Consider the following 24,228-nt stretch of genomic DNA (forward strand, 5'->3'; position numbering starts at 1 on the left):
GCAGGTGTAATGAGATGTTGGAACAGCAGGTGTAATGAGATGTTGGAGCAGCAGGTGTCCACATACTTTTGATCATGTAGTGTATGTTTGGTGAAGTAATAAAGAAGGTGTAATATTTTGGGTAGATGTTCCTAGAACAGATTATAACTATATATGGACATATTATAAAGTATGTGCATGAATAGACTCTTAAGGATTAAAGTGGAACTGAGATGAGGAAGTGAATCAGGAGGCTCAATATTAGGAGGGTGTTCTTAATGTTTTTTACACTGTTTGTTTGTTGCTTTATGTAATGGCATATATTTAAATGCTATGTGTAATGTCACATAATTTAATGCTTTATGTAATGGCATATATTTTAATGCTTTATGTACACTGAGTGTACAAAACATTATGAACACCTGCTTTTTCCATGACATAGATTGACAGATGAATCCAGGTGAAGATATGATCTCTTATTGATGTCACTTGTTAAATCCATTTCAATCAGTGCCAGGCGCACCGATTTGTATCAAGAACTGCAACGCTGCTGGGCTTTTCGCGCTAAACAGTTTCCTGTGTGTCTCAAGAAAGGTCCACCACCCAAAGGACATCCAGCCATTTTGACACAACTGTGGGAATCATAGGAGTCAACATGGGCCAGCATCCCTGTTGGACGCTTTCGACACCTTGAAGAGTCAATGCCTTGACGAGTTGATGCTGTTCTGAGGGCGAAAAGGGAGGGGGGGGGGGGGGCAACTCAATATTAGGAGGCTGTTCTTAATGTTTTGTATACTCAGTGTTAGTTTTTTGCTTTATGTAATGGCATATATTTTATTGCTTCATGTAATGTATTTTTTCTTTTGAAATAAAGTTTTGATATATTTTAAAATGTAGTTTCATGGGGATTTATTATGTTTTCCAGAATCTCCAACCAAATTCGGAGATCATTCTCTCCAGTACCCAGTCATCTGTCCATGAAGAGTGACTTCTCTATGGATCGTCCTATACATTTTAGTGATGGACCAGTGACCTTTGACCCTAGGTAAAAATGTATCATATTACTATTGAAGAGGAGAATCTTCTAGATCTGAAACCAGATGTATTTTGTGTATCTGAGTATATACTGTAAAGCATCTGCTTATAATTAGTTGTTTATGTCATATATTTTAATACACTGAGTGTACAAAACATTATGAACACCTGCTTTTTCCATTACATAGATTGACAAGGTGAATCCAGGTGAAAGATATGATCTCTTATTTATGTAACTTGTTAAATCAACTTCAATCAGTGTAGATGAAGGGGAGGAGAGAGGTTAATGAAGGATTTTTAAGCCTTGAGACAATTGAGACATGGATTGTGTAAATGTGCCATTCAGAGGGTGAATGGGCAAGACAACATATTTAAGTGTCTTTGAACGGAGTATGGTAGTAGGTACCAGGCACACAGGTTTTTGTCAAGAACTGCAACGCTGCTGGGTTTTTCCCGCTCAAAAGTTTCCTGTGTGCTTCAAGAATGGTCCACCACCCAAAATAAATGTCCAGCCATTTTGACACAACTGTGGGACTAATTGGAGTCAACATGGGCCAGCATCCCTGTGGGACGCTTTCGACACCTTGTAGAGTCCATGCCCCGACGAGTTGAGGCTGTTCTGAGGGCAAAAGAGAGGGGAGGTGCAACTCATTATTAGGAGGGTGTTCTTAATGTTTTGTATACTCAGTGTATGTTTGTTGCTTTATGTAATGGCATATATTTTATTGCTTCATGTAATGTATTTTATCTCTTGAAATATAGTTTTTATATATTTTAAAATGTAGTTTCATGGGGATTTATTATGTTTTCCAGAATCTCCAACCAAATTCGGAGATCATTCTCTCCAGTACCCAGTCATCTGTCCATGAAGAGTGACTTCTCTATGGATCGTCCTATACATTTTAGTGATGGACCAGGGACCTTTGACCCTAGGTAAAAATGTATCATATTACTATTGAAGAGGAGAATCTTCTAGATCTGAAACCAGATGTATTTTGTGTATCTGAGTATATACTGTAAAGCATCTGCTTATAATTAGTTGTTTATGTCATATATTTTAATACACTGAGTGTACAAAACATTATGAACACCTGCTTTTTCCGTGACATAGATTGATGAGGTGAATCCAGGTGAAAGATATGATCTCGTATTTATGTAAGTTGTTAAATCAACTTCAATCAGTGTAGATGAAGGGGAGGAGAGAGGTTAATGAATGATTTTTAAGCCTTGAGACAATTGAGACATGGTTTGTGTAAATGTGCCATTCAGATGGTGAATAGGCAAGACAAAAGATTTAAGTGCCTTTGAACGGGGTATGGTAGTAGGTACCAGGCACACAGGTTTTTGTCAAGAACTGCAACGCTGCTGGGTTTTTCCCGCTCAAAAGTTTCCTGTGTGCTTCAAGAATGGTCCACCACCCAAAATAAATGTCCAGCCATTTTGACACAACTGTGGGACTAATTGGAGTCAACATGGGCCAGCATCCCTGTGGGACGCTTTCGACAACTTGTAGAGTCCATGCCCCGACGAGTTGAGGCTGTTCTGAGGGCAAAAGAGAGGGGAGGTGCAACTCAATATTAGGATGGTGTTCTTAATGTTTTGTATACTCAGTGTATGCTTTTTGCTTTATGTAATGGCATATATTTTATTGCTTCATGTAATGTATTTTATCTATTGAAATATAGTTTTGATATATTTTAAAATGTAGTTTCATGGGGATTTATTATGTTTTCCAGAATCTCCAACCAAATTCGGAGATCAGTCTCTCCAGTACCCAGTCATCTGTCCATGAAGAGTGACTTCTCTATGGATCGTCCTATACATTTTAGTGATGGACCAGGGACCTTTGACCCTAGGTAAAAATGTATCATATTACTATTGAAGAGGAGAATCTTCTAGATCTGAAACCAGATGTATTTTGTGTATCTGAGTATATACTGTAAAGCATCTGCTTATAATTAGTTGTTTATGTCATATATTTTAATACACTGAGTGTACAAAACATTATGAACACCTGCTTTTTCCATGACATAGATTGACAAGGTGAATCCAGGTGAAAGATATGATCTCTTATTTATGTAAGTTGTTAAATCAACTTCAATCAGTGTAGATGAAGGGGAGGAGAGAGGTTAATGAAGGATTTTTAAGCCTTGAGACAATTGAGACATGGATTGTGTATGTGTGCCATTCAGAGGGTGAATGGGCAAGACAACATATTTAAGTGTCTTTGAACGGAGTATGGTAGTAGGTACCAGGCACACAGGTTTTTGTCAAGAACTGCAACGCTGCTGGGTTTTTCCCGCTCAAAGGTTTCCTGTGTGCTTCAAGAATGGTCCACCACCCAAAATAAATGTCCAGCCATTTTGACACAACTGTGGGACTAATTGGAGTCAACATGGGCCAGCATCCCTTTGGGACGCTTTCGACACCTTGTAGAGTCCATGCCCCGACGAGTTGAGGCTGTTCTGAGGGCAAAAGAGAGGGGAGGTGCAACTCAATATTAGGAGGGTGTTCTTAATGTTTTGTATACTCAGTGTATGTTTGTTGCTTTATGTAATGGCATATATTTTATTGCTTCATGTAATGTATTTTATCTCTTGAAATATAGTTTTGATATATTTTAAAATGTAGTTTCATGGGGATTTATTATGTTTTCCAGAATCTCCAACCAAATTCGGAGATCATTCTCTCCAGTACCCAGTCATCTGTCCATGAAGAGTGACTTCTCTATGGATCGTCCTATACATTTTAGTGATGGACCAGGGACCTTTGACCCTAGGTAAAAATGTATCATATTACTATTGAAGAGGAGAATCTTCTAGATCTGAAACCAGATGTATTTTGTGTATCTGAGTATATACTGTAAAGCATCTGCTTATAATTAGTTGTTTATGTCATATATTTTAATACACTGAGTGTACAAAACATTATGAACACCTGCTTTTTCCGTGACATAGATTGATGAGGTGAATCCAGGTGAAAGATATGATCTCGTATTTATGTAAGTTGTTAAATCAACTTCAATCAGTGTAGATGAAGGGGAGGAGAGAGGTTAATGAAGGATTTTTAAGCCTTGAGACAATTGAGACATGGATTGTGTAAATGTGCCATTCAGATGGTGAATAGGCAAGACAAAATATTTAAGTGCCTTTGAACGGGGTATGGTAGTAGGTACCAGGCACACAGTTTTTTGTCAAGAACTGCAACGCTGCTGGGTTTTTCACGCTCAAAAGTTTCCTGTGTGTATCAAGAATGGTCCACTACCCAAAGGACATCCAGCCATTTTGACACAACTGTGGGACGCATTGGCGTCAACATGGGCCAGCATCCCTGTGGGACGCTTTCGACACCTTGTAGAGTCCATGCCCCGACAAGTTGATGCTGTTCTGAGGGCAAAAGAGAGGGGAGGTGCAACTCAATATTAGGAGGGTGTTCTTAATGTTTTGTATACTCAGTGTATGCTTTTTGCTTTATGTAATGGCATATATTTTATTGCTTCATGTAATGTATTTTATCTATTGAAATATTGTTTTGATATATTTTAAAATGTAGTTTCATGGGGATTTATGATGTTTTCCAGAATCTCCAACCAAATTCGGAGATCAGTCTTTCCAGTACCCAGTCATCTGTCCATGAAGAGTGACTTCTCTATGGATCGTCCTATACATTTTAGTGATAAATCAGGGACCTTTGACCCCAGGTAAGTTACTGGTCAGAATTTATAATATTACTATTGAAGAGGAGAATCTTCTAGATCTGAAACCAGATGTTTTTTGTGTATCTGAGTATATACTGTAAAGCATCTGCTTATAATTAGTTGTTTATGTCATATATTTTAATACACTGAGTGTACAAAACATTATGAACACCTGCTTTTTCCATGACATAGATTGATAAGGTGAATCCAGGTGAAAGATATTATCTCTTATTTATGTAACTTGTTAAATCAACTTCAATCAGTGTAGATGAAGGGGAGGAGAGAGGTTAATGAAGGATTTTTAAGCCTTGAGACAATTGAGACATGGATTGTGTATATGTGCCATTCAGATGGTGAATAGGCAAGACAAAATATTTAACTACCTTTGAACGGGGTATGGTAGTAGGTATTGTAAGATTAAGCTGATATACAGGTCGGATTCTGAATTGTGAAAGGAAGCCACATCCCTACGTATAACAGTCTGTATAGTTTCTGACACTGACTCCAACTGAGGTTCCCAATGTGAGGGGTTTGGAAATAGTATATGAGGAAAATCTGTTTCATAATCAAAATGATCTAATAACTTCAATCTTCTATGATAGAAATGTAGATCCCTCCGGAGCTCCCCGCAGTCCACCTGTTTAGGAGTTGGTATGAAAGTCAGTCCTCTTTCTAGAACCTCACTCTCTGCTTGGTTGAGCCCAATGGGACATTGCTGGTCAAGGCCTCAAATCGGTTGTGAAGTAGTATGGACATATTGATGGAACAAGGTCACTAAACTGGTGGTTAGACAGGGTAGATCCAAGAGCAGGCCTCTGCTGTCATCTAGAGGGCGTTTCTCTGTACTGCTTGACACGTGGAGACTCAATGGAGGCACAGTGCAAAGTGCTCAAAGTAAGGCCCAAACAATTGTTTGTCAGGCTGGTATCTATAAAGCAGTATGTTCTTCAATTAGATGCCAACTAATATTCATACAGGGACAATAGGTGGGGCAGGAGGAAGAATGGTGTTCCTGATTTTCAGAGGAATTCCCCTTATTTTTTTTAAGCTTCAGATTGAGATTGTTGTTATTCTCCAATATGTTTTTCTTCAGTGAGCCACTCTGGATTCTCCAAGGGGAATACTCCCTCTATTCTCCACTAGAGAGTTGGAGCTCCATGCTTTTGCTGGGAATTGTCCACTGTTGGTGTACATTTATTTGGTCCCCAAAATACCAAAATAAAAAAGGTGTATTTGTCTAGTTTTAGCTGAGTCCCCAGTTAGCATCCATGTGGCTCATTTAAAAGTTTCTACAAAAAAAAACGTACTCCTGACGTTTCACCACAATAGGCTTCTTCAGACAATGGGACAAAAAGTACCAGCAGGTGTTTACTGCCATCTAGTGGAAGATACCAATAAAACACTTTATTATCAGGGTGGGGAGACCGTTGAGCTGAAACAGAAAGTAAAGTTGTTCTTTTGTACAGGATCCATTTTGAGACGACAGAGCAGAAAACACTGTCTGGAGAGAAGTACAAAATAAAGTAAGTATTTCTGAACCATAGTCTATTCTTATGGACAGAGTAAGAGAATGAATACCTGGAATGAGATATTACTAGTTAGTAGAACTGCTACTTGAGCTGAGTTGCTGACAGACAGCAGTTTTCAAAGTGTTATCACATGTTATCAGTCAAAAGTCTGGTAAAGATGGTGGAGGAGCTTTTAAATGATAGGCTTTGATGTTTATCTCAGGGTTTCTCAATCATTTTGTTCTTGCCCAGCATTTACACACCTGATTCAACTAATCATCAGATAATTTAAGACAGTTTATTATTTGAGGCATACAAATGAACATTCTCAAATGAAAAACCTTTTGGATTTGTAGGCCTGTTTACACTTTATTATAGGCATACAGGAATTCACATTTGAGGAAAAAGGCTCAACTAAATTTGGTTTCAAGTAAATTATATGTTTAGCTAAAATAATGTAACAAGAAGAAGTACAAAAAAAAAACTGAAGCAAGATTCAATACAATGTGATGAGTTACTGCTGTCGCATGCAACTGACTGTTAGCGCCACCCTCTGGTTACTTTTGTTATATAAAGTGAGATGACAGAGGAGAAAACACTATATGGAGAGAGAAAAAAAATATGTAGTATTTCTGAACAATAATCTAGTCTAAAGGACAGAGTAAGATAATAAATACCTTGAATGACAGTATTACTACTTAGTAGAAGGATCACAAACTCACCGGGTTCTGTCATATTATTATCCTACACCAGTGCAGTCAGAAGTTATGCGTTTTCCACATATGAAAGTGAAAGTAAGTTTGTAGCCTACGCAGTTACAATTGGCTGTTGAAACTGTGGCGCACATTTCTCGGCAACATTAGAAGTAGGATAAATGTGTTGATTTGAAGGAAAGACGGGCAGAGTCTGGTAAGTCTAGGCTACACAGAACTATTATAAAGTGAAGTCGTCGTCAGACATTCAATAGACAGAGCAGGCTTGAGATATGATTCTTTATCATGCTGACCAACCTGGGCCTGGTTTCCGCGATGGGATTTAGGCTTAATGCTGGGTACGCATAAAAAGTGGGAAACAAGACTGAACAAAATACAAAGTTGAGTAAACACTATTTTGCAAAGAAAAAGGTGCGTGAGAGAGTTTACCCTCCACTACAACCCTGTTGATGTGGTGTGCAGCGTAGAGGGCATAGTCCTTTAGTCTCTATGGACCAGTTGGTAGTGTACAGTTCAGAGATGGCTTGATGTGGTGTGCAGCGTAGAGTGTATAGTCCTTTAGTCTCTATGGGCCAGATGGTAGTGTACAGTTCAGAGATGGCTTGATGTGGTGTGCAGCGTAGAGTGTATAGTCCTTTAGTCTCTATGGGCCAGATGGTAGTGTACAGTTCAGAGATGGCTTGATGTGGTGAGCAGCGTAGAGGGCATAGTCCTTTAGTCTCTATGGACCAGATGGTAGTGTACAGTTCAGAGATGGCTTGATGTGGTGTGCAGCGTAGAGTGTATAGTCCTTTAGTCTCTATGGGCCAGATGGTAGTGTACAGTTCAGAGATGGCTTGATGTGGTGAGCAGCATAGAGTGTATAGTCCTTTAGTCTCTATGGGCCAGATGGTAGTGTACAGTTCAGAGATGACTTGATGTGGTGTGCAGCATAGAGTGTATAGTCCTTTAGTCTCTATGGACCAGATGGCCAGTTGGTGAGGGCTACAGCATGGGGAAAGAAACTGTTCAGATGGGGGTCTATAACATCCAATCACATAGGTTTAGAGCAGCTGACAGATGCAAATTCATCGCTACTAACTCAAACTTCCTTGGTTTAAATAAAGACAATTTCTGTAAAGATAAAAAATTAATATATAATTTATAAATCATGAGCCTCATCTTGAAGAGTCACCTGCGACAGCAGTCATAGGAGTGCTGATCTGGGATCAGTTTTTCCTTTTAGATCATAATGAAACAGATTAAATGGACAGGGGGGACCTGATCCTAGATCAGCACTCCTCCTCTGGGAAACTGCCTTTATGAATAAGGTCCCAGGAGTCACCAGGACCAAGAAACCGAATACATACTGTTGTAAAGTCTAGTTACAGCAGGTGGTTACTGCCATCTAGTGGAAGATACCAATAAAACACTTGATTATCAGGGTGGGGAGGCGACTGAGCTGAAACAGAAAGTAAATGTTTCTTTTGTACAGGATCCATTTTGAGACGACCACGCAGAAAACACTATATGGAGAGAACTGAAAAATAAAGTAAGTATTTCTGAACAATAATCTATTCTAATGGACAGAGTAAGAGAATGAATACCTGGAATGAGATATTACTAGTTAGTAGAACTGCTACTTGAGCTGAGTTGCTGACAGACTGCAGTTTTGCAGGCCTACAGTAAATCATATTTCGGAGAGAAAAAAACACAACTAAACCTGGTTTGGAGTATATTATAAGTTTAGCTAAAATAATGTAAGAGATGTCTTGAAGAAGCACTAAAAAAATGTTAATCAAGATTTAGCACAATGTCAGGAGTTACTGCAATCGCATGCAACTGACTGTTAGCGCCACCCTCTGGTTACTATTGGTATATAAATGGGTGAGGCCATGACTGCAGTTGAAACTGAAAATAACAAAGTATCTGTACAGGGGCCATTTTGAGATGACAGAGCAGCTCATAGTTTAATCTCTAAACTGCAACGCAGTTTCAAAGTAAAGTGAGTATTTCAGGTTAATAATCTAGAATAAAAGGAACATTTGGAATTCACCAAACTAGTGTTGGAGTGCTGCTGGGCCATTCCTACCATGCAGAGCCTTTTCTGGCCCCAGGAAATATCACTTCTTATTTAGTGTAAAATGTGGATTCCAAAAAGCTTTAAATATAAAGTCAGGTGTCCTTTACCTTAAACTGGAGGCAAAAGAAACGCACACCTGTTTAGGAGAGGTGCTGGCTAACAGAGTAGAACACCTGTTTAGGAGAGGTGCTGGGTAGCAGAGGAGAACACCTGTTTAGGAGAGGTGCTGGTTAACAGAGTAGAACACCTGTTTAGGAGAGGTGCTGGGTAGCAGAGTAGAACACCTGTTTAGGAGAGGTGCTGGCTAACAGAGGAGAACACCTGTTTAGGAGAGGTGCTGGGTAGCAGAGTAGAACACCTGTTTAGGAGAGGTGCTGGCTAACAGAGTAGAACACCTGTTTAGGAGAGGTGCTGGCTAACAGAGTAGAACACCTGTTTAGGAGAGGTGCTGGCTAACAGAGTAGAACACCTGTTTAGGAGAGGTGCTGAGTAACAGAGGAGAACACCTGTTTAGGAGAGGTGCTGGCTAACAGAGTAGAACACCTGTTTAGGAGAGGTGCTGGCTAACAGAGTAGAACACCTGTTTAGGAGAGGTGCTGGCTAACAGAGTAGAACACCTGTTTAGGAGAGGTGCTGGCTAACAGAGTAGAACACCTGTTTAGGAGAGGTGCTGGGTAGCAGAGTAGAACACCTGTTTAGGAGAGGTGCTGAGTAACAGAGGAGAACACCTGTTTAGGAGAGGTGCTGGGTAGTAGAGTAGAACACCTGTTTAGGAGAGGTGCTGGCTAGCAGAGGAGAACACCTGTTTAGGAGAGGTGCTGGGTAGCAGAGTAGAACACCTGTTTAGGAGAGGTGCTGAGTAACAGAGGAGAACACCTGTTTAGGAGAGGTGCTGGCTAGCAGAGTAGAACACCTGTTTAGGAGAGGTGCTGGGTAGCAGAGGAGAACACCTGTTTAGGAGAGGTGCTGGGTAACAGAGGAGAACACCTGTTTAGGAGAGGTGCTGGCTAGCAGAGTAGAACACCTGTTTAGGAGAGGTGCTGGCTAACAGAGTAGAACACCTGTTTAGGAGAGGTGCTGGGTAGCAGAGGAGAACACCTGTTTAGGAGAGGTGCTGGGTAACAGAGGAGAACACCTGTTTAGGAGAGGTGCTGGCTAGCAGAGTAGAACACCTGTTTAGGAGAGGTGCTGGCTAACAGAGTAGAACACCTGTTTAGGAGAGGTGCTGGCTAACAGAGTAGAACACCTGTTTAGGAGAGGTGCTGGGTAACAGAGTAGAACACTTGTTTAGGAGAGGTGCTGGCTAACAGAGTAGAACACCTGTTTAGGAGAGGTGCTGGGTAGCAGAGTAGAACACCTGTTTAGGAGAGGTGCTGGCTAACAGAGTAGAATACCTGTTTAGGAGAGGTGCTGGCTAGCGGAGTAGAACACCTGTTTAGGAGAGGTGCTGGCTAACAGAGTAGAACACCTGTTTAGGAGAGGTGCTGGCTAGCAGAGGAGAACACTTGTAAAAGAAAAGGAGAGTCTCACTCTATGAGCTCAGATGAAATAATGTAATAACCTGATAACCGACGTTTCAACAGACAGCAGTCTTCATCATTTACCTTAAAAATACCAAAATATGGATCCTGAAAGGGAATTTGATGCATTTTCATATGGGTTAATGTCGACTTTGCTTATGGAAAACCATATCATGCGAAGGTTTTTACACTCAGTTCTTGGGTTTCGCGAGTGGATATTTGACATTTTGAAAATGGAAGTTATGGAACTCCAACATGTGCTTCCGTGATGAGAAAAACTCCACAATGAAATTGACATTACATGTGGAGAATGATAGATCTGTTGGCCATTAAATAGCCTATTAATTTGTACAGTGATGGAAAAAAGTATTTGATCCCCTGCTGATTTTGTACGTTTGCCCACTGACAAAGAAATGATCAGTCTTTAATTTTAATGGTAGGTTTACTTGAACAGTGAGAGACAGAATAACAACAAAAAAATCCAGAAAAAACGCATGTCAAAAATTTTATAAATTGATTTGCATTTTAATGAGGGAAATAAGTATTTGACCCCCTCTCAATTAGAAAGATTTCTGGCTCCCAGGTGTCTTTTATACAGGTAACGAGCTGAGATTAGGAGCACACTCTTAAAGGGAGTGCTCCTAATCTCAGCTTGTTACCTGTATAAAAGACACCTGTCCACAGAAGCAATCAATCAATCAGATTCCAAACTCTCCACCATGGCCAAGACCAAAGAGCTCTCCAAGGATGTCAGGGACAAGATTGTAGACCTACACAAGGCAGGAATGGGCTACAAGACCATCGCCAAGCAGCTTGGTAAGAAGGTGACAACAGTTGGTGCGATTATTCGCAAATGGAAGAAACACAAAATAACTGTAAATCTCCCTCGGCCTGGGGCTCCATGCAAGATCTCACCTTGTGGAGTTGCAATGCGGTGAGGAATCAGCCCATAACTACACGGGAGGATCTTGTCAATGATCTCAAAGCAGCTGGGACCATAGTCACCAAGAAAACAATTGGTAACACACTACGCCGTGAAGGACTGAAATCCTGCAGCGCCCGCAAGGTCCCCCTGCCCAAGAAAGCACATATACAGGCCAGTCTGAAGTTTGCCAATGAACATATGAATGATTCAGAGGAGAACTGGGTGAAAGTGTTGTGGTCAGATGAGACCAAAATCGAGCTCTTTGGCATCAACTCAATACGCCGTGTTTGGAGGAGGAGGAATGTTGCCTATGACCGTAAGAACACCATCCCCACCATCAAACATGGAGGTGGAAACATTATGCTTTTGGGGGTGTTTTTCTGCTAAGGGGACAGGACAACTTCACCACATCAAAGGGACGATGGACGGGGCCATGTACCATCAAATCTTGGGTGAGAACCTCCTTCCCTCAGCCAGGGCATTGAAAATGGGTCGTGGATGGGTATTCCAGCATGACAATGACCCAAAACTCACGGCCAAGGCAACAAATGAGTGGCTCGAGAAGAAGCACATTAAGGTCCTGGAGTGGCCTAGCCAGTCTCCAGACCTTAATCCCATAGAAAATCAGTGGAGGGAGCTGAAGGTTCGAGTTGCCAAATGTCAGCCTCGAAACCTTAATGACTTGGAGAAGATCTGCAAAGAGGAGTGGGACAAAATCCCTCCTGAGATGTGAGCAAACCTGGTGGCCAACTACAAGAAACGTCTGACCTCTGTGATTGCCAACAAGGGTTTTGCCTACCAAGTACTAAGTCATGTTTTGCAGAGGGGTCAAATACTTATTTCCCTCATTAAAATGCAAATCAATTCATAAAATTTTTGACATGCGTTTTTCTGGATTATTTTGTTGTTATTCTGTCTCTCACTGTTCAAATAAACCTACTATTAAAATTATAGACTGATCATGTCTTTGTCAGTGGGCAAACGTACAAAATCAGCAGGGGATCAAATACTTTTTTCCCTCACTGTATGTCTATGTAGGCTACTGTAGTCTACAGTTTTATACTATAAATATGTTGAAATGACTGGAGTCGTTGCAAATTATTTTGTGCCACTTGTGTAGCCAACCTGGAGCTGGCAAACAGATGTAATAAATAGCCTTTAACTTCAGTTTATTGTTGTTGTAGCCTTGTGTTATTATGTAATTAATAATGGCCGTGTTTAGTTAATTCAATTGGAAGTTATCAAGTGTCACCATGGTCACAGTTCTATCTCAATTGCTGATCAGATGTTAGAATGCATTAGATTGAAGGTAACAGTCAGCCAGATTAGGCTACAGGTATAAAAATAACCTGGCTGTTGTTGACAAGCATGGACCTATTCAGTTCATATCCATATTATTAATATTTCATTCAGTGATTGAAATTACGACCCCATCCTCAGTAGCCTAATCCAGCAGGTTACTGGGCAACAGAAGCACTTCCTACCTCAAAATCGTCTTGCTATTCATGTTAAATAAATTAGTCTGTCAATTTGAACTAAGCAAGCTGCTGAATCATTCAGCTTACATCTTGCCTACATCTTGCCCAGGCTACTGGAGGCTATCTGAAATAAGATGTAGGCCTATCAGGGTCTATGTTTTGGCCTAGTTTTCAGGCCTTGTTGGTGGGTTTTGAGTAGTCATTGGGCTAGAAAAAGTCATTGCATTAAATCACCTGACTGTTTGGATGTATCTATTAGTAAACTGTTTTATTTCTGAGAGATCATAAATAAAAGAGAACAATTGACATTCAATAATTAGTTGTCACTGTGTTCACCACAACCAACATGCTGCATCTCTGTTTAGGGGTCAGTGGTCTAAAATGAGTCTCTCTGGGGAGAGAGAGGAGGGGGGCCCTGCCTCTAAAATGAGTCTCTCTGGGGAGAGAGAGGAGGGGGTCCCTGCCTCTAAAATGAGTCTCTCTGGGGAGAGAGAGGAGGGGGGCCCTGCATCTAAAAGGAGTCTCTCTGGGGAGAGAGAGGAGGGGGCCCCTGCCTCTAAAAGGAGTCGCTTTGGGGGACATGACACCAAAGCTAAGAGGTGAGCTGAAAATGTTGTTTAAGAATTTATATTCCAAAGTGCTATATAGGAGAAAGAAAATCACATTTGTGTTTTTTCATCAGAAATGATTACTAATGGGTACCTTCAATGTAACTATTGTAGATTTGAGATGTGATTTAAAACCATTGTTTTGCTGGAATGTAATGTTCGTATCCTGTATATTTGACTGTGATACGTGGTCGTCTCACCTAGCTACCTTAAGATGAATGCATTTACAGATGCCATATCTTCATTTGACCTAGTTTCTCACAGCAGGAAAATAATCCTTCAGCAATAGCAAATGTGCATTTTTATGTGGATTATAATTAAGGGATATTTTCTGTAGGGGTTCATACATTTTTCATCAGGGAAAATCAAGTCTGACATTTTAAAGTGGAAATTACACACTTTAGACACCTTTATAAAGCCTTGTAGTGGTTTAATCATTTCTTTAAACAATAAAAGCTAATTGACCAACATTTCTGAAAATGGATATATAGCGTTTTGGAATGAAACTCTTGTTTCCCCATCTGAGCTCAGAGTAGATGAGAGATGTAATGTTTGTCTCTGTTGTGTTGAAGTCCAATCAAGCAGGAGAGAACAGCCTCCCCTGTACCCAGCTGTGTGTCCATGAAGAGTGACCAGTCTATGGGTAAACCTATAAACTTCAGAGAGGGAGACTCTTCTAGTGAACAAAGGTAAGAAGAACTCATGGGTCATGGTCAGTGAGTTAAACAACACTGTCTCTAGTCATTTCTCCTCTCCCATTTTACCATTTATTTTTGTTGTTTTCATAATCCATAGGCTAATCCTTTTTTCCATTTTCATAGTCCTGAAACATTATCAAACAAACACAACATTCCCTCCCTGTGTGTGTGTGTGTGTGTGTCTGTGTGTGTGTGTGTGTGTGTGTGTGTGTGTGTGTGTGTGTGTGTGTGTGTGTGTGTGTGTGTGTGTGTGTGTGTGTGTGTGTGTGTGTGTGTGTGTGTGTGTGTGTGCACTCACTGGATGAGGAGATGTAATCTCTATCCTGATTGCCTAGTCACTTTTACCCCTACCTACATGTACATATTACCTCAACTACCTGGTACCCCTGCACATTGACTCAGTACTGGTACTCCTTGTATAAAGTCTAGTTATTACCTCAACTACCTGGTACCCCTGCACATTGACTCGGTACTGGTACTCCTTGTATATAGTCTAGTTATTACGTCAACTACAGTGAGGGAAAAAAGTATTTGATCCCCTGCTGATTTTGTATGTTTGCCCACTGACAAAGAAATGATCAATCTATAATTTAAATGGGAGAGCATAATATACAAGGAAATTCTCAAAGCTGCTAATGAGAACCTTGACGACCTTTTACCTAGCCGGTGGGGATTCCGGTGGGGTACGCCCACCCAGGTAGTGGCAGTGCTGGCAACACTGGCTGCAGTAACCCATGGGGAGGGGGTCACACTCGGACAATCAGAGAGGGGGTTTATCATTGTGGCCCAGGTGGCACAAAATAATCAAAGGTCTGACCGCATGGAGATGCTTGGGAAAATGGTTACAACAGGGGATCAGAGTGTTTGTGTCTCAGGTGAAGAGGGTGGATCTGATCTCCATCACCTAGGACTTGACATAGATTAAGTAGATTAATCAAATCTCACATTGTTATCAATTTCTGCTCAATCTGCATGCTTTCTCAATCAGCTTTAACTGTATGTGCACTCGTAGATCAAGTTATTTCTCGAGTTGGGCTCTGGGATATAACAGCCGTTGAGTATCGCATTTTATGGTGGATTGTGGAGGAGGGGGGTTGAGTGTGTTGGAGTATGTGAGTATGTGCGTGTGTGCTTGTCTGGCATCTGTTGTGGGGGGGTGGGGATGTTGGGGGGGGGTATGGGATGGACTGCAGGAATTATTTGCTAGGATAATAATTTCTTGTCAATGAATTAAATGTAATACAATGGCAATCCGGGTTATATGTTAGAATCCTATGTGTGAACTGCCGACATTATTACGCATATTAATTGATAATGATGGAAAATAGGATATGCATAATTTAAAAAATAATAATAGTTATATAGATATATATATATAGAGGTGAAAGCATTGGAAATGCTTTTGGCGGTTAACCTGCTTCTGTTTTGTGGGTGGCACTGTGTGCTGTTTTCGATGGATGGGTCCTGGCCTCTCGGGGCCTTAGGGATACGGCGGGACGTGGGTGGGATGCTGATCACTGGGATGACGGCTCAACTTGGGATGGGGAGGGGCTTTAGCGTGGGAATTAGTGGAGAACAATTGAAGGGTTACTCCGTAGCAATGCAAATATCACGGTACAGCTATATGGACACTCAATCATTACGCTATTTTTTATTGGTAAATTTACAAACATATATAATGATAAATAGACTTGAAACTTGTATCTCATTATGGTGTATGGTGAAATAAGTATAGCCAGTTATAATTGTAATGGCTTAGCTGATAATAACAAAAGAAGAACAATATTTACATGGCTCAAAGAGAAGGAATATAATATCTATTGTATACAGGAAACTCATTCAACAATTCGAGATGAAGTAGCGTGGGAAAAAGAATGGGGGGGGGGAAATATACTTCTCCCATGGGCAAAGAAATTCAAAAGGGGTGATGATATTAATTAATAGTAATTTCGATCCGAATGTGCAAATTGTCCAAATAGATACGCAAGGTAGATGGATTATTTTAAATATGGTATTGGACCATAAACAGATATGGCTCATTAACCTTTACGGACCAAATAATGATGATCCACAATTGTTTGACAATATATATAATAAATTATCAAGCCTGCAAGCAACTCAAGACAATATTATTATGGTGGGGGATTATAATACTGTTTTAAATAGCTCAATGGACCGAAAAGGAAATCACACCACAAACAATCACCCACATGCTCTTAAGGAAATTGTGAATGTCATGGATACATTAGAACTAGTAGATATATGGAGGCTTAAATATGCTGATCTAGTGAGATATACATGGCGGAGACTGAATCAAGCTAGTCGTCTTGACTTCTTTCTTATCTCATTCTCGTTGGCACCAAAAGTAAAAAAAAGTGTTGATAGGGGACAGAATGCGGTCGGACCATCATATAATAGGCATATACATTACTCTGACTGAATTTCCACGTGGGCGAGGATATTGGAAATTTAATCAAAGCCTATTGGATAATAATTTATTTATAATTAGAACAAAGGAATTTATAACTGACTTTTTCCAACATAACATAGGTACAGCGAATCCCCTTATTGTATGGGACACCTTTAAATGTGCCTTTAGAGGCCATGCAATTCAGTACTCATCTCGAAAACAAAAGCAATTTAGGTCAAAAGAGTTTATACTAAGAAAGGAAATAGAAAGTCTAACAGAACAGATAGATGGCAATAAAAACTGTAACATAGAGGCTCAGAATAAATTAGAGGAAAAACAAAAAGAAATGGAAAAACTTATTCAAGAAAGATCAAGTGTAATATATTATAAAAATAAAGCAAACTGGATGGAATATGGGGAAAAATGCACAAAATTATTTTTTAATATTCAACATAGGAATGCTACCAAAAAGAACTTAATGAAACTGGTTACAATTGACGAAGTCACCCATAATTCACCTAATGATATTTTGAAGGAAGAAACAAAGTATTTTAAGCATATGTTTTATTTTCAGTCGCCTCCATCTCCTCTAACTGAAGCTAATTGTAGAGATTTTTTTTCTATTGATAATGTCAAATTAACAGCCACACAGAAAGACTCATGTGAAGGTGAAATTACAGAGGAGGAACTTCTGGATGCAATTAAAGACTTTAAGTCCGGGAAAACTCCAGGGTTGGATGGCATACCAATCGAGGTATACCAAACCTTTTTTGATATACTAAGAGGACCGTTATTAGCATGTTTTAACCACTCCTATGTAAATGGTAGATTATCTGACACTCAAGAAGAAGGTCTGATCTCATTATTACTGAAACAGGATACAAGTGGAAAATATAAAGATCCAGTCCATTTACAAAATTGGAGGCCCCTTACACTTCAGTGTTGTGATGCAAAAATCCTAGCAAAATGTATAGCGCATAGAATTAAAAAGGTATTGTCGGATATTATTCATTCTAATCAGACAGGTTTTTTACATGGAAGATACATTGGAGATAATATAAGGCAAGTATTGGAAACAATAGAACACTATGGAAAATATGGGAAACCAGGCCTGCTATTCATAGCAGACTTCGAAAAGGCATTTGATAAAGTTCGACTGGAATTTATATATAAATGCCTGGAGCATTTCAATTTTGGAGAATCTCTTATAAAATGGGTCAAAATCATGTATAGTAACCCTATGTGTAAAATAGTAAATAATGGCTATTTCTCAGAAAGTTTTAAACTGTCAAGAGGAGTGAAACAAGGTTGTCCACTATCGGCATATCTATTTATTGTGGCCATCGAGATGTTAGCTATTAAAATCAGATCCAATAATAATATCAGAGGATTAGAAATACAGGGCTTAAAAACAAAGGTGTCATTGTACGCAGATGATTCATGTTTTCTTTTAGATCCACAACTAGAATCCCTCCACAGCCTCACAGAGGATCTAGATACATTTTCTAACCTCTCTGGATTAAAACCAAATTATGACAAATGTACTATATTACATATTGGATCACTAAAAAATACAATTTTTACATTACCATGTAGTTTACCAATAAAATGGTCTGATGGTGATGTGGATATACTCGGAATACATATCCCAAAGGAAATAAATGATCTCACTTCAATAAATTTTAATAGAAAGTTAGCAAAAATAGATAAGATCTTACTACCATGGAAAGGAAAATACCTGTCAATTTGTGGAAAAATCACCCTGATTAACTCTTTAGTATTATCCCAGTTTACCTATTTGCTTATGGTCTTGCCTACGCCTAGCAAACAGGTTTTTAAATTATATGAGAATATAATGCTTTAATATATGAGCATATTTATATAATGAATATGAATTCGGAGGACAGAAATTATTAAATATTAAAGCATTAGACCTATCACTAAAATCTTCAGTCATCCAAAAGTTATACTTAAATCCGAACTGGTTCTCAAGCAAATTAGTAAGATTGTCTCACCCACTGTTCAAGAAAGGCCTTTTTCCCTTTATTCAGATTACAACCTCTCACTTTCAGTTATTTGAAAAGGAAATAATCTCCCAAATGTCACTATTTCTAAAACAAGCCATAGAAAGTTGGTTGCAATTTCAATTTAATCCTCCAGAAACGACAGAACAAATAATGCAACAAATATTGTGGTTAAATTCAAATATACTAATTGACAAAAAACCTTTATTTTTTGACAGAATGTTTAAAAAAGGTATAATCTTCGTAAATGATATCATCGGTAGGACTGGTGGAGTTATGTCGCACATGCAGCTAACAAAAACATATGGAAATGTCTGCTCTACCCAAAATTACAACCAAATAATTGCAGCCTTACCGCAAAAGTGGAAGAGGAAAGTTGAAGGGGGAGAAAGTAAGGAACTTGTCTGTCGGCCTTGCATTAAAGAACATAATTGGTTAAGGAACACTGTGATAAATAAAAAAGTATATCAGTTTCACTTAAGGACCAAAGGATTGACAGCCGTCCCATATAGATTGCAAAATAGTTGGGAAGAGATCTTTGACGAACCGATCCCATGGCATAGTGTTTATGAACTGACACGCAAAACGACACCGGATTCAAAAATTAGAATCTTTCAATTTAAATTATTATATAAAATTCTTGCTACCAATAGAATGTTATTTATATGGGGGATACAATCTTCCCAGCTCTGCAGATTTTGCTGTGAAGAGATAGAATCATTAGATCATTTGTTTTGGTTCTGTCCATTTGTAGCTTGTTTTTGGACACAGGTCCAGGAATGGCTAAAGGATTGCAATATTTACCTGGAACTAACCTTGCAGATAGCATTACTGGGTGATCTGAAAAGTCATAGTCAATCAATCAATAATATAATAATACTTTTAGCAAAAATGTTTATTTTTAATTCACAATCTGTAGAAGCAATGAGAATAGAAAGGTTCAGAACTTTTGTAAAACATCACAGTACGGTTGAAATATATGTGGCAAATAGAAATCCTATATGGATGGTGTTAAGAGATAGATGGGAGGTATTGAATAGAGTTGAAGGATGGGACTAATAACAAATAACAACAAATAATAACAAAGATAGCTAATAATGTAAGCATACTGTGTCCATAATAAGTATATAGGTTGTATGTTGGGAGCTTTTGGGAAAGAGCACAGTTAGAAAGATATGGCATTTAGAAGCAAACCGGATGGACATCATGAAAATGATCGGAGAGGTTGAGAGTAGAAGAAGTTCAGGAGCAAAAAAATCAATAAATATATATATATATATATATATATATATAATTATTGTAAAATTAACTCTGTCCATAAGGTGTAGATAGTAAGTATAGACCGGAAGTAGAGGCCTGGGCGTTGTTCACTAATTTACTCCAAGTAGGGAAAGGATGGTGGGGTTGAAAAGTAATAATGGGGAATATATATATAAAAAATAAAAATAAACATGGGGGATTGGAAGTGATGCAGACAATTACATTGATAGAAGATACAATCTATCTGCAATATTAAGCTGATCCATTCCCCCCAAGAAAAAAATAAAATAAAATAAAAAAACAAAAAACAAAGGAGTGGCTCAAGAAGAAGCACATTAAGGTCCTGGAGTGGCCTAGCCAGTCTCCAGACCTTAATCCCATAGAAAATCAGTGGAGGGAGCTGAAGGTTCGAGTTGCCAAATGTCAGCCTCGAAACCTTAATGACTTGGAGAAGATCTGCAAAGAGGAGTGGGACAAAATCCCTCCTGAGATGTGAGCAAACCTGGTGGCCAACTACAAGAAACGTCTGACCTCTGTGATTGCCAACAAGGGTTTTGCCTACCAAGTACTAAGTCATGTTTTGCAGAGGGGTCAAATACTTATTTCCCTCATTAAAATGCAAATCAATTCATAAAATTTTTGACATGCGTTTTTCTGGATTATTTTGTTGTTATTCTGTCTCTCACTGTTCAAATAAACCTACTATTAAAATTATAGACTGATCATGTCTTTGTCAGTGGGCAAACGTACAAAATCAGCAGGGGATCAAATACTTTTTTCCCTCACTGTATGTCTATGTAGGCTACTGTAGTCTACAGTTTTATACTATATATATGTTGAAATGACTGGAGTCGTTGCAAATCATTTTGTGCCACTTGTGTAGCCAACCTGGAGCTGGCAAACAGATGTAATAAATAGCCTTTAACTTCAGTTTATTGTTGTTGTAGCCTTGTGTTATTATGTAATTATTAATGGCCGTGTTTAGTTAATTCAATTGGAAGTTATCAAGTGTCACCATGGTCACAGTTCTATCTCAATTGCTGATCAGATGTTAGAATGCATTAGATTGAAGGTAACAGTCAGCCAGATTAGGCTACAGGTATAAAAATAACCTGGCTGTTGTTGACAAGCATGGACCTATTCAGTTCATATCCATATTATTAATATTTCATTCAGTGATTGAAATTACGACCCCATCCTCAGTAGCCTAATCCAGCAGGTTACTGGGCAACAGAAGCACTTCCTACCTCAAAATCGCCTTGCTATTCATGTTAAATAAATTAGTCTGTCAATTTGAACTAAGCAAGCTGCTAAATCATTCAGCTTACATCTTGCCTACATCTTGCCCAGGCTACTGGAGGCTGTCTGAAATAAGATGTAGGCCTATCAGGGGCTATGTTTTTGCCTAGTTTTCAGGCCTTGTTGGTGGGTTTTGAGTAGTCATTGGGCTAGAAAAAGTCATTGCATTAAATCACCTGACTGTTTGGATGTATCTATTAGTAAACTGTTTTATTTCTGAGAGATCATGAATAAAAGAGAACAATTGACATTCAATAATTAGTTGTCACTGTGTTCACCACAACCAACATGCTGCATCTCTGTTTAGGGGTCAGTGGTCTAAAATGAGTCTCTCTGGGGAGAGAGAGGAGGGGGGCCCTGCCTCTAAAATGAGTCTCTCTGGGGAGAGAGAGGAGGGGGTCCCTGCCTCTAAAATGAGTCTCTCTGGGGAGAGAGAGGAGGGGGGCCCTGCATCTAAAAGGAGTCTCTCTGGGGAGAGAGAGGAGGGGGCCCCTGCCTCTAAAAGGAGTCGCTTTGGGGGACATGACACCAAAGCTAAGAGGTGAGCTGAAAATATTGTTTAAGAATTTATATTCCAAAGTGCTATATAGGAGAAAGAAAATCACATTTGTGTTTTTTCATCAGAAATGATTACTAATGGGTACCTTCAATGTAACTATTGTAGATTTGAGATGTGATTTAAAACCATTGTTTTGCTGGAATGTAATGTTCGTATCCTGTATATTTGACTGTGATACGTGGTCGTCTCACCTAGCTACCTTAAGATGAATGCATTTACAGATGCCATATCTTCATTTGACCTAGTTTCTCACAGCAGGAAAATAATCCTGCAGCAATAGCAAATGTGCATTTTTATGTGGATTATAATTAAGGGATATTTTCTGTAGGGGTTCATACATTTTTCATCAGGGAAAATCAAGTCTGACATTTTAAAGTGGAAATTACACACTTTAGACACCTTTATAAAGCCTTGTAGTGGTTTAATCATTTCTTTAAACAATAAAAGCTAATTGACCAACATTTCTGAAAATGGATATATAGCGTTTTGGAATGAAACTCTTGTTTCCCCATCTGAGCTCAGAGTAGATGAGAGATGTAATATTTGTCTCTGTTGTGTTGAAGTCCAATCAAGCAGGAGAGACCAGCCTCCCCTGTACCCAGCTGTGTGTCCATGAAGAGTGACCAGTCTATGGGTAAACCTATAAACTTCAGAGAGGGAGACTCTTCTAGTGAACAAAGGTAAGAAGAACTCATGGGTCATGGTCAGTGAGTTAAACAACACTGTGTCTATTCATTTCTCCTCTCCCATTTTACCATTTATTTTTGTTGTTTTCATAATCCATAGGCTAATCCTTTTTTCCATTTTCATAGTCCTGAAACATTATCAAACAAACACAACATTCCCTCCCTGTGTGTTTGTGTGTGTGTGTGTGTGTGTGTGTCTGTCAGTGAGTGTGTGTGTGTGTGTGTGTGTGTGTGTGTGTGTGTGTGTGTGTGTGTGTGTGTGTGTGTGTGTGTGTGTGTGTGTGTGTGTGTGTGTGTGTGCACTCCCTGGATGAGGAGATGTAATCTCTATCCTGATTGCCTAGTCACTTTTACCCCTACCTACATGTACATATTACCTCAACTACCTGGTACCCCTGCACATTGACTCAGTACTGGTACTCCTTGTATAAAGTCTAGTTATTACCTCAACTACCTGGTACCCCTGCACATTGACTCAGTACTGGTACTCCTTGTATAAAGTCTAGTTATTACCTCAACTACCTGGTACCCCTGCACATTGACTCAGTACTGGTACTCCTTGTATATAGTTTAGTTATTACCTCAACTACCTGGTACCCCTGCACATTGACTCAGTACTGGTACTCCTTGTATAAAGTCTAGTTATTACCTCAACTACCTGGTACCCCTGCACATTGACTCGGTACTGGTACTCCTTGTATATAGTCTAGTTATTACGTCAACTACAGTGAGGGAAAAAAGTATTTGATCCCCTGCTGATTTTGTATGTTTGCCCACTGACAAAGAAATGATCAATCTATAATTTAAATGGTAGGTTTATTTGAACAGTGAGAGACAGAATAACAACAACAAAATCCAGAAAAACGCATGTCAAAAATGTTATAAATTGATTTGCATTTCAGATGCCATATCTTAATTTGACCCAGTTTCTCACAGCAGGAAAATAATCCTGCAGCAATAGGAAATATAAATTATTATGTGAATTATAATTCATGAAAATGTTTTGTTGTGGTCGGTACATTTCTCATTAGGGCAAATCAAGTTTGACATTTTTAAAGTGGAAATTACAAACTCTAGAAGCCTTTTTAAAGCTTGAATACACTACAATACGGCAACTGTATTGTAAGTCACTCTGGGCCCGGTTTCCCGATAGCGATGGAATTTAGGCTTACCAGTGTTTTAAGATGCATCTTTCCTACAACGGCTGAAGATGTAACATGTATTTCCCACGCACCACCCAGAGAGAACGGCTGAAGGTTCACTGAGTTGCAAACCAAATGGGTATAATGGGTGATTGTTGTCTAATCGGGTGGTCTAGCTAATGGATTTGTAGATCAGACGCAGTTGCTACCTCAGATTATGAGCCTAAGCCTAGCAAGTGTCATGAAGTGTCAGACAACACCCTGACAACACCCTGTCGTTCTCCGCTAACATCAAGGCGGTGACCCGATCCTGTAGGTTCATGCTCTACAACATTCGGAGAGTACGACCCTGCCTTACACAGGAAGCGGCACAGGTCCTAATCCAGGCACTTGTCATCTCCCGTCTGGATTACTGCAACTCGCTGTTGGCTGGGCTCCCTGCCTGTGCCATTAAACCCCTACAACTCATCCAGAATGCCGCAGCCCGTCTGGTGTTCAACCTTCCCAAGTTCTCTCACGTCACCCCGCTCCTCCACACACTCCACTGGCTTCCAATTGAAGCTCGCATCTGCTACAAGACCATGGTGCTTGCCTACGGAGCTGTGAGGGGAACGGCACCTCCGTA

At 39.5% G+C, this 24,228-nt stretch overlaps 1 protein-coding gene and 2 long non-coding RNA genes across 3 annotated transcripts in view; all 3 read left to right on the forward strand.

Annotated features, from left to right (window-relative positions):
• The first annotated feature begins 908 nt into the window (after nt 1-908).
• The window catches only part of LOC311140907 (NACHT, LRR and PYD domains-containing protein 3-like), a 466,410-nt gene continuing 443,090 nt past the window's right edge, over nt 909-24,228 (forward strand). Inside the window, exons 1-5 of the mRNA XM_084176180.1 lie at nt 909-1,024; nt 1,828-1,947; nt 2,751-2,870; nt 3,674-3,793; nt 6,178-6,234. Of these exons, the coding sequence (XP_084032306.1) occupies nt 957-1,024; nt 1,828-1,947; nt 2,751-2,870; nt 3,674-3,793; nt 6,178-6,234 (485 nt within the window). The 5' untranslated portion in view covers nt 909-956. The remainder of the gene's footprint in view (nt 1,025-1,827; nt 1,948-2,750; nt 2,871-3,673; nt 3,794-6,177; nt 6,235-24,228) is intronic.
• Nucleotides 7,043-13,471, forward strand: LOC311142692. Its single transcript, XR_014614365.1, has 3 exons — nt 7,043-7,128; nt 8,407-8,463; nt 13,283-13,471. It is a non-coding gene; the product is annotated as an uncharacterized lncRNA (long non-coding RNA).
• The window catches only part of LOC311142435, a 66,411-nt gene continuing 63,897 nt past the window's right edge, over nt 21,715-24,228 (forward strand). Inside the window, exon 1 of the long non-coding RNA XR_014614309.1 lies at nt 21,715-21,757. This is a non-coding gene — a long non-coding RNA (uncharacterized lncRNA). The remainder of the gene's footprint in view (nt 21,758-24,228) is intronic.

This window comes from Coregonus lavaretus (genome assembly GCF_964263955.1).
Source record: "Coregonus lavaretus genome assembly, chromosome: 2".
NCBI lineage: Eukaryota > Metazoa > Chordata > Actinopteri > Salmoniformes > Salmonidae > Coregonus > Coregonus lavaretus.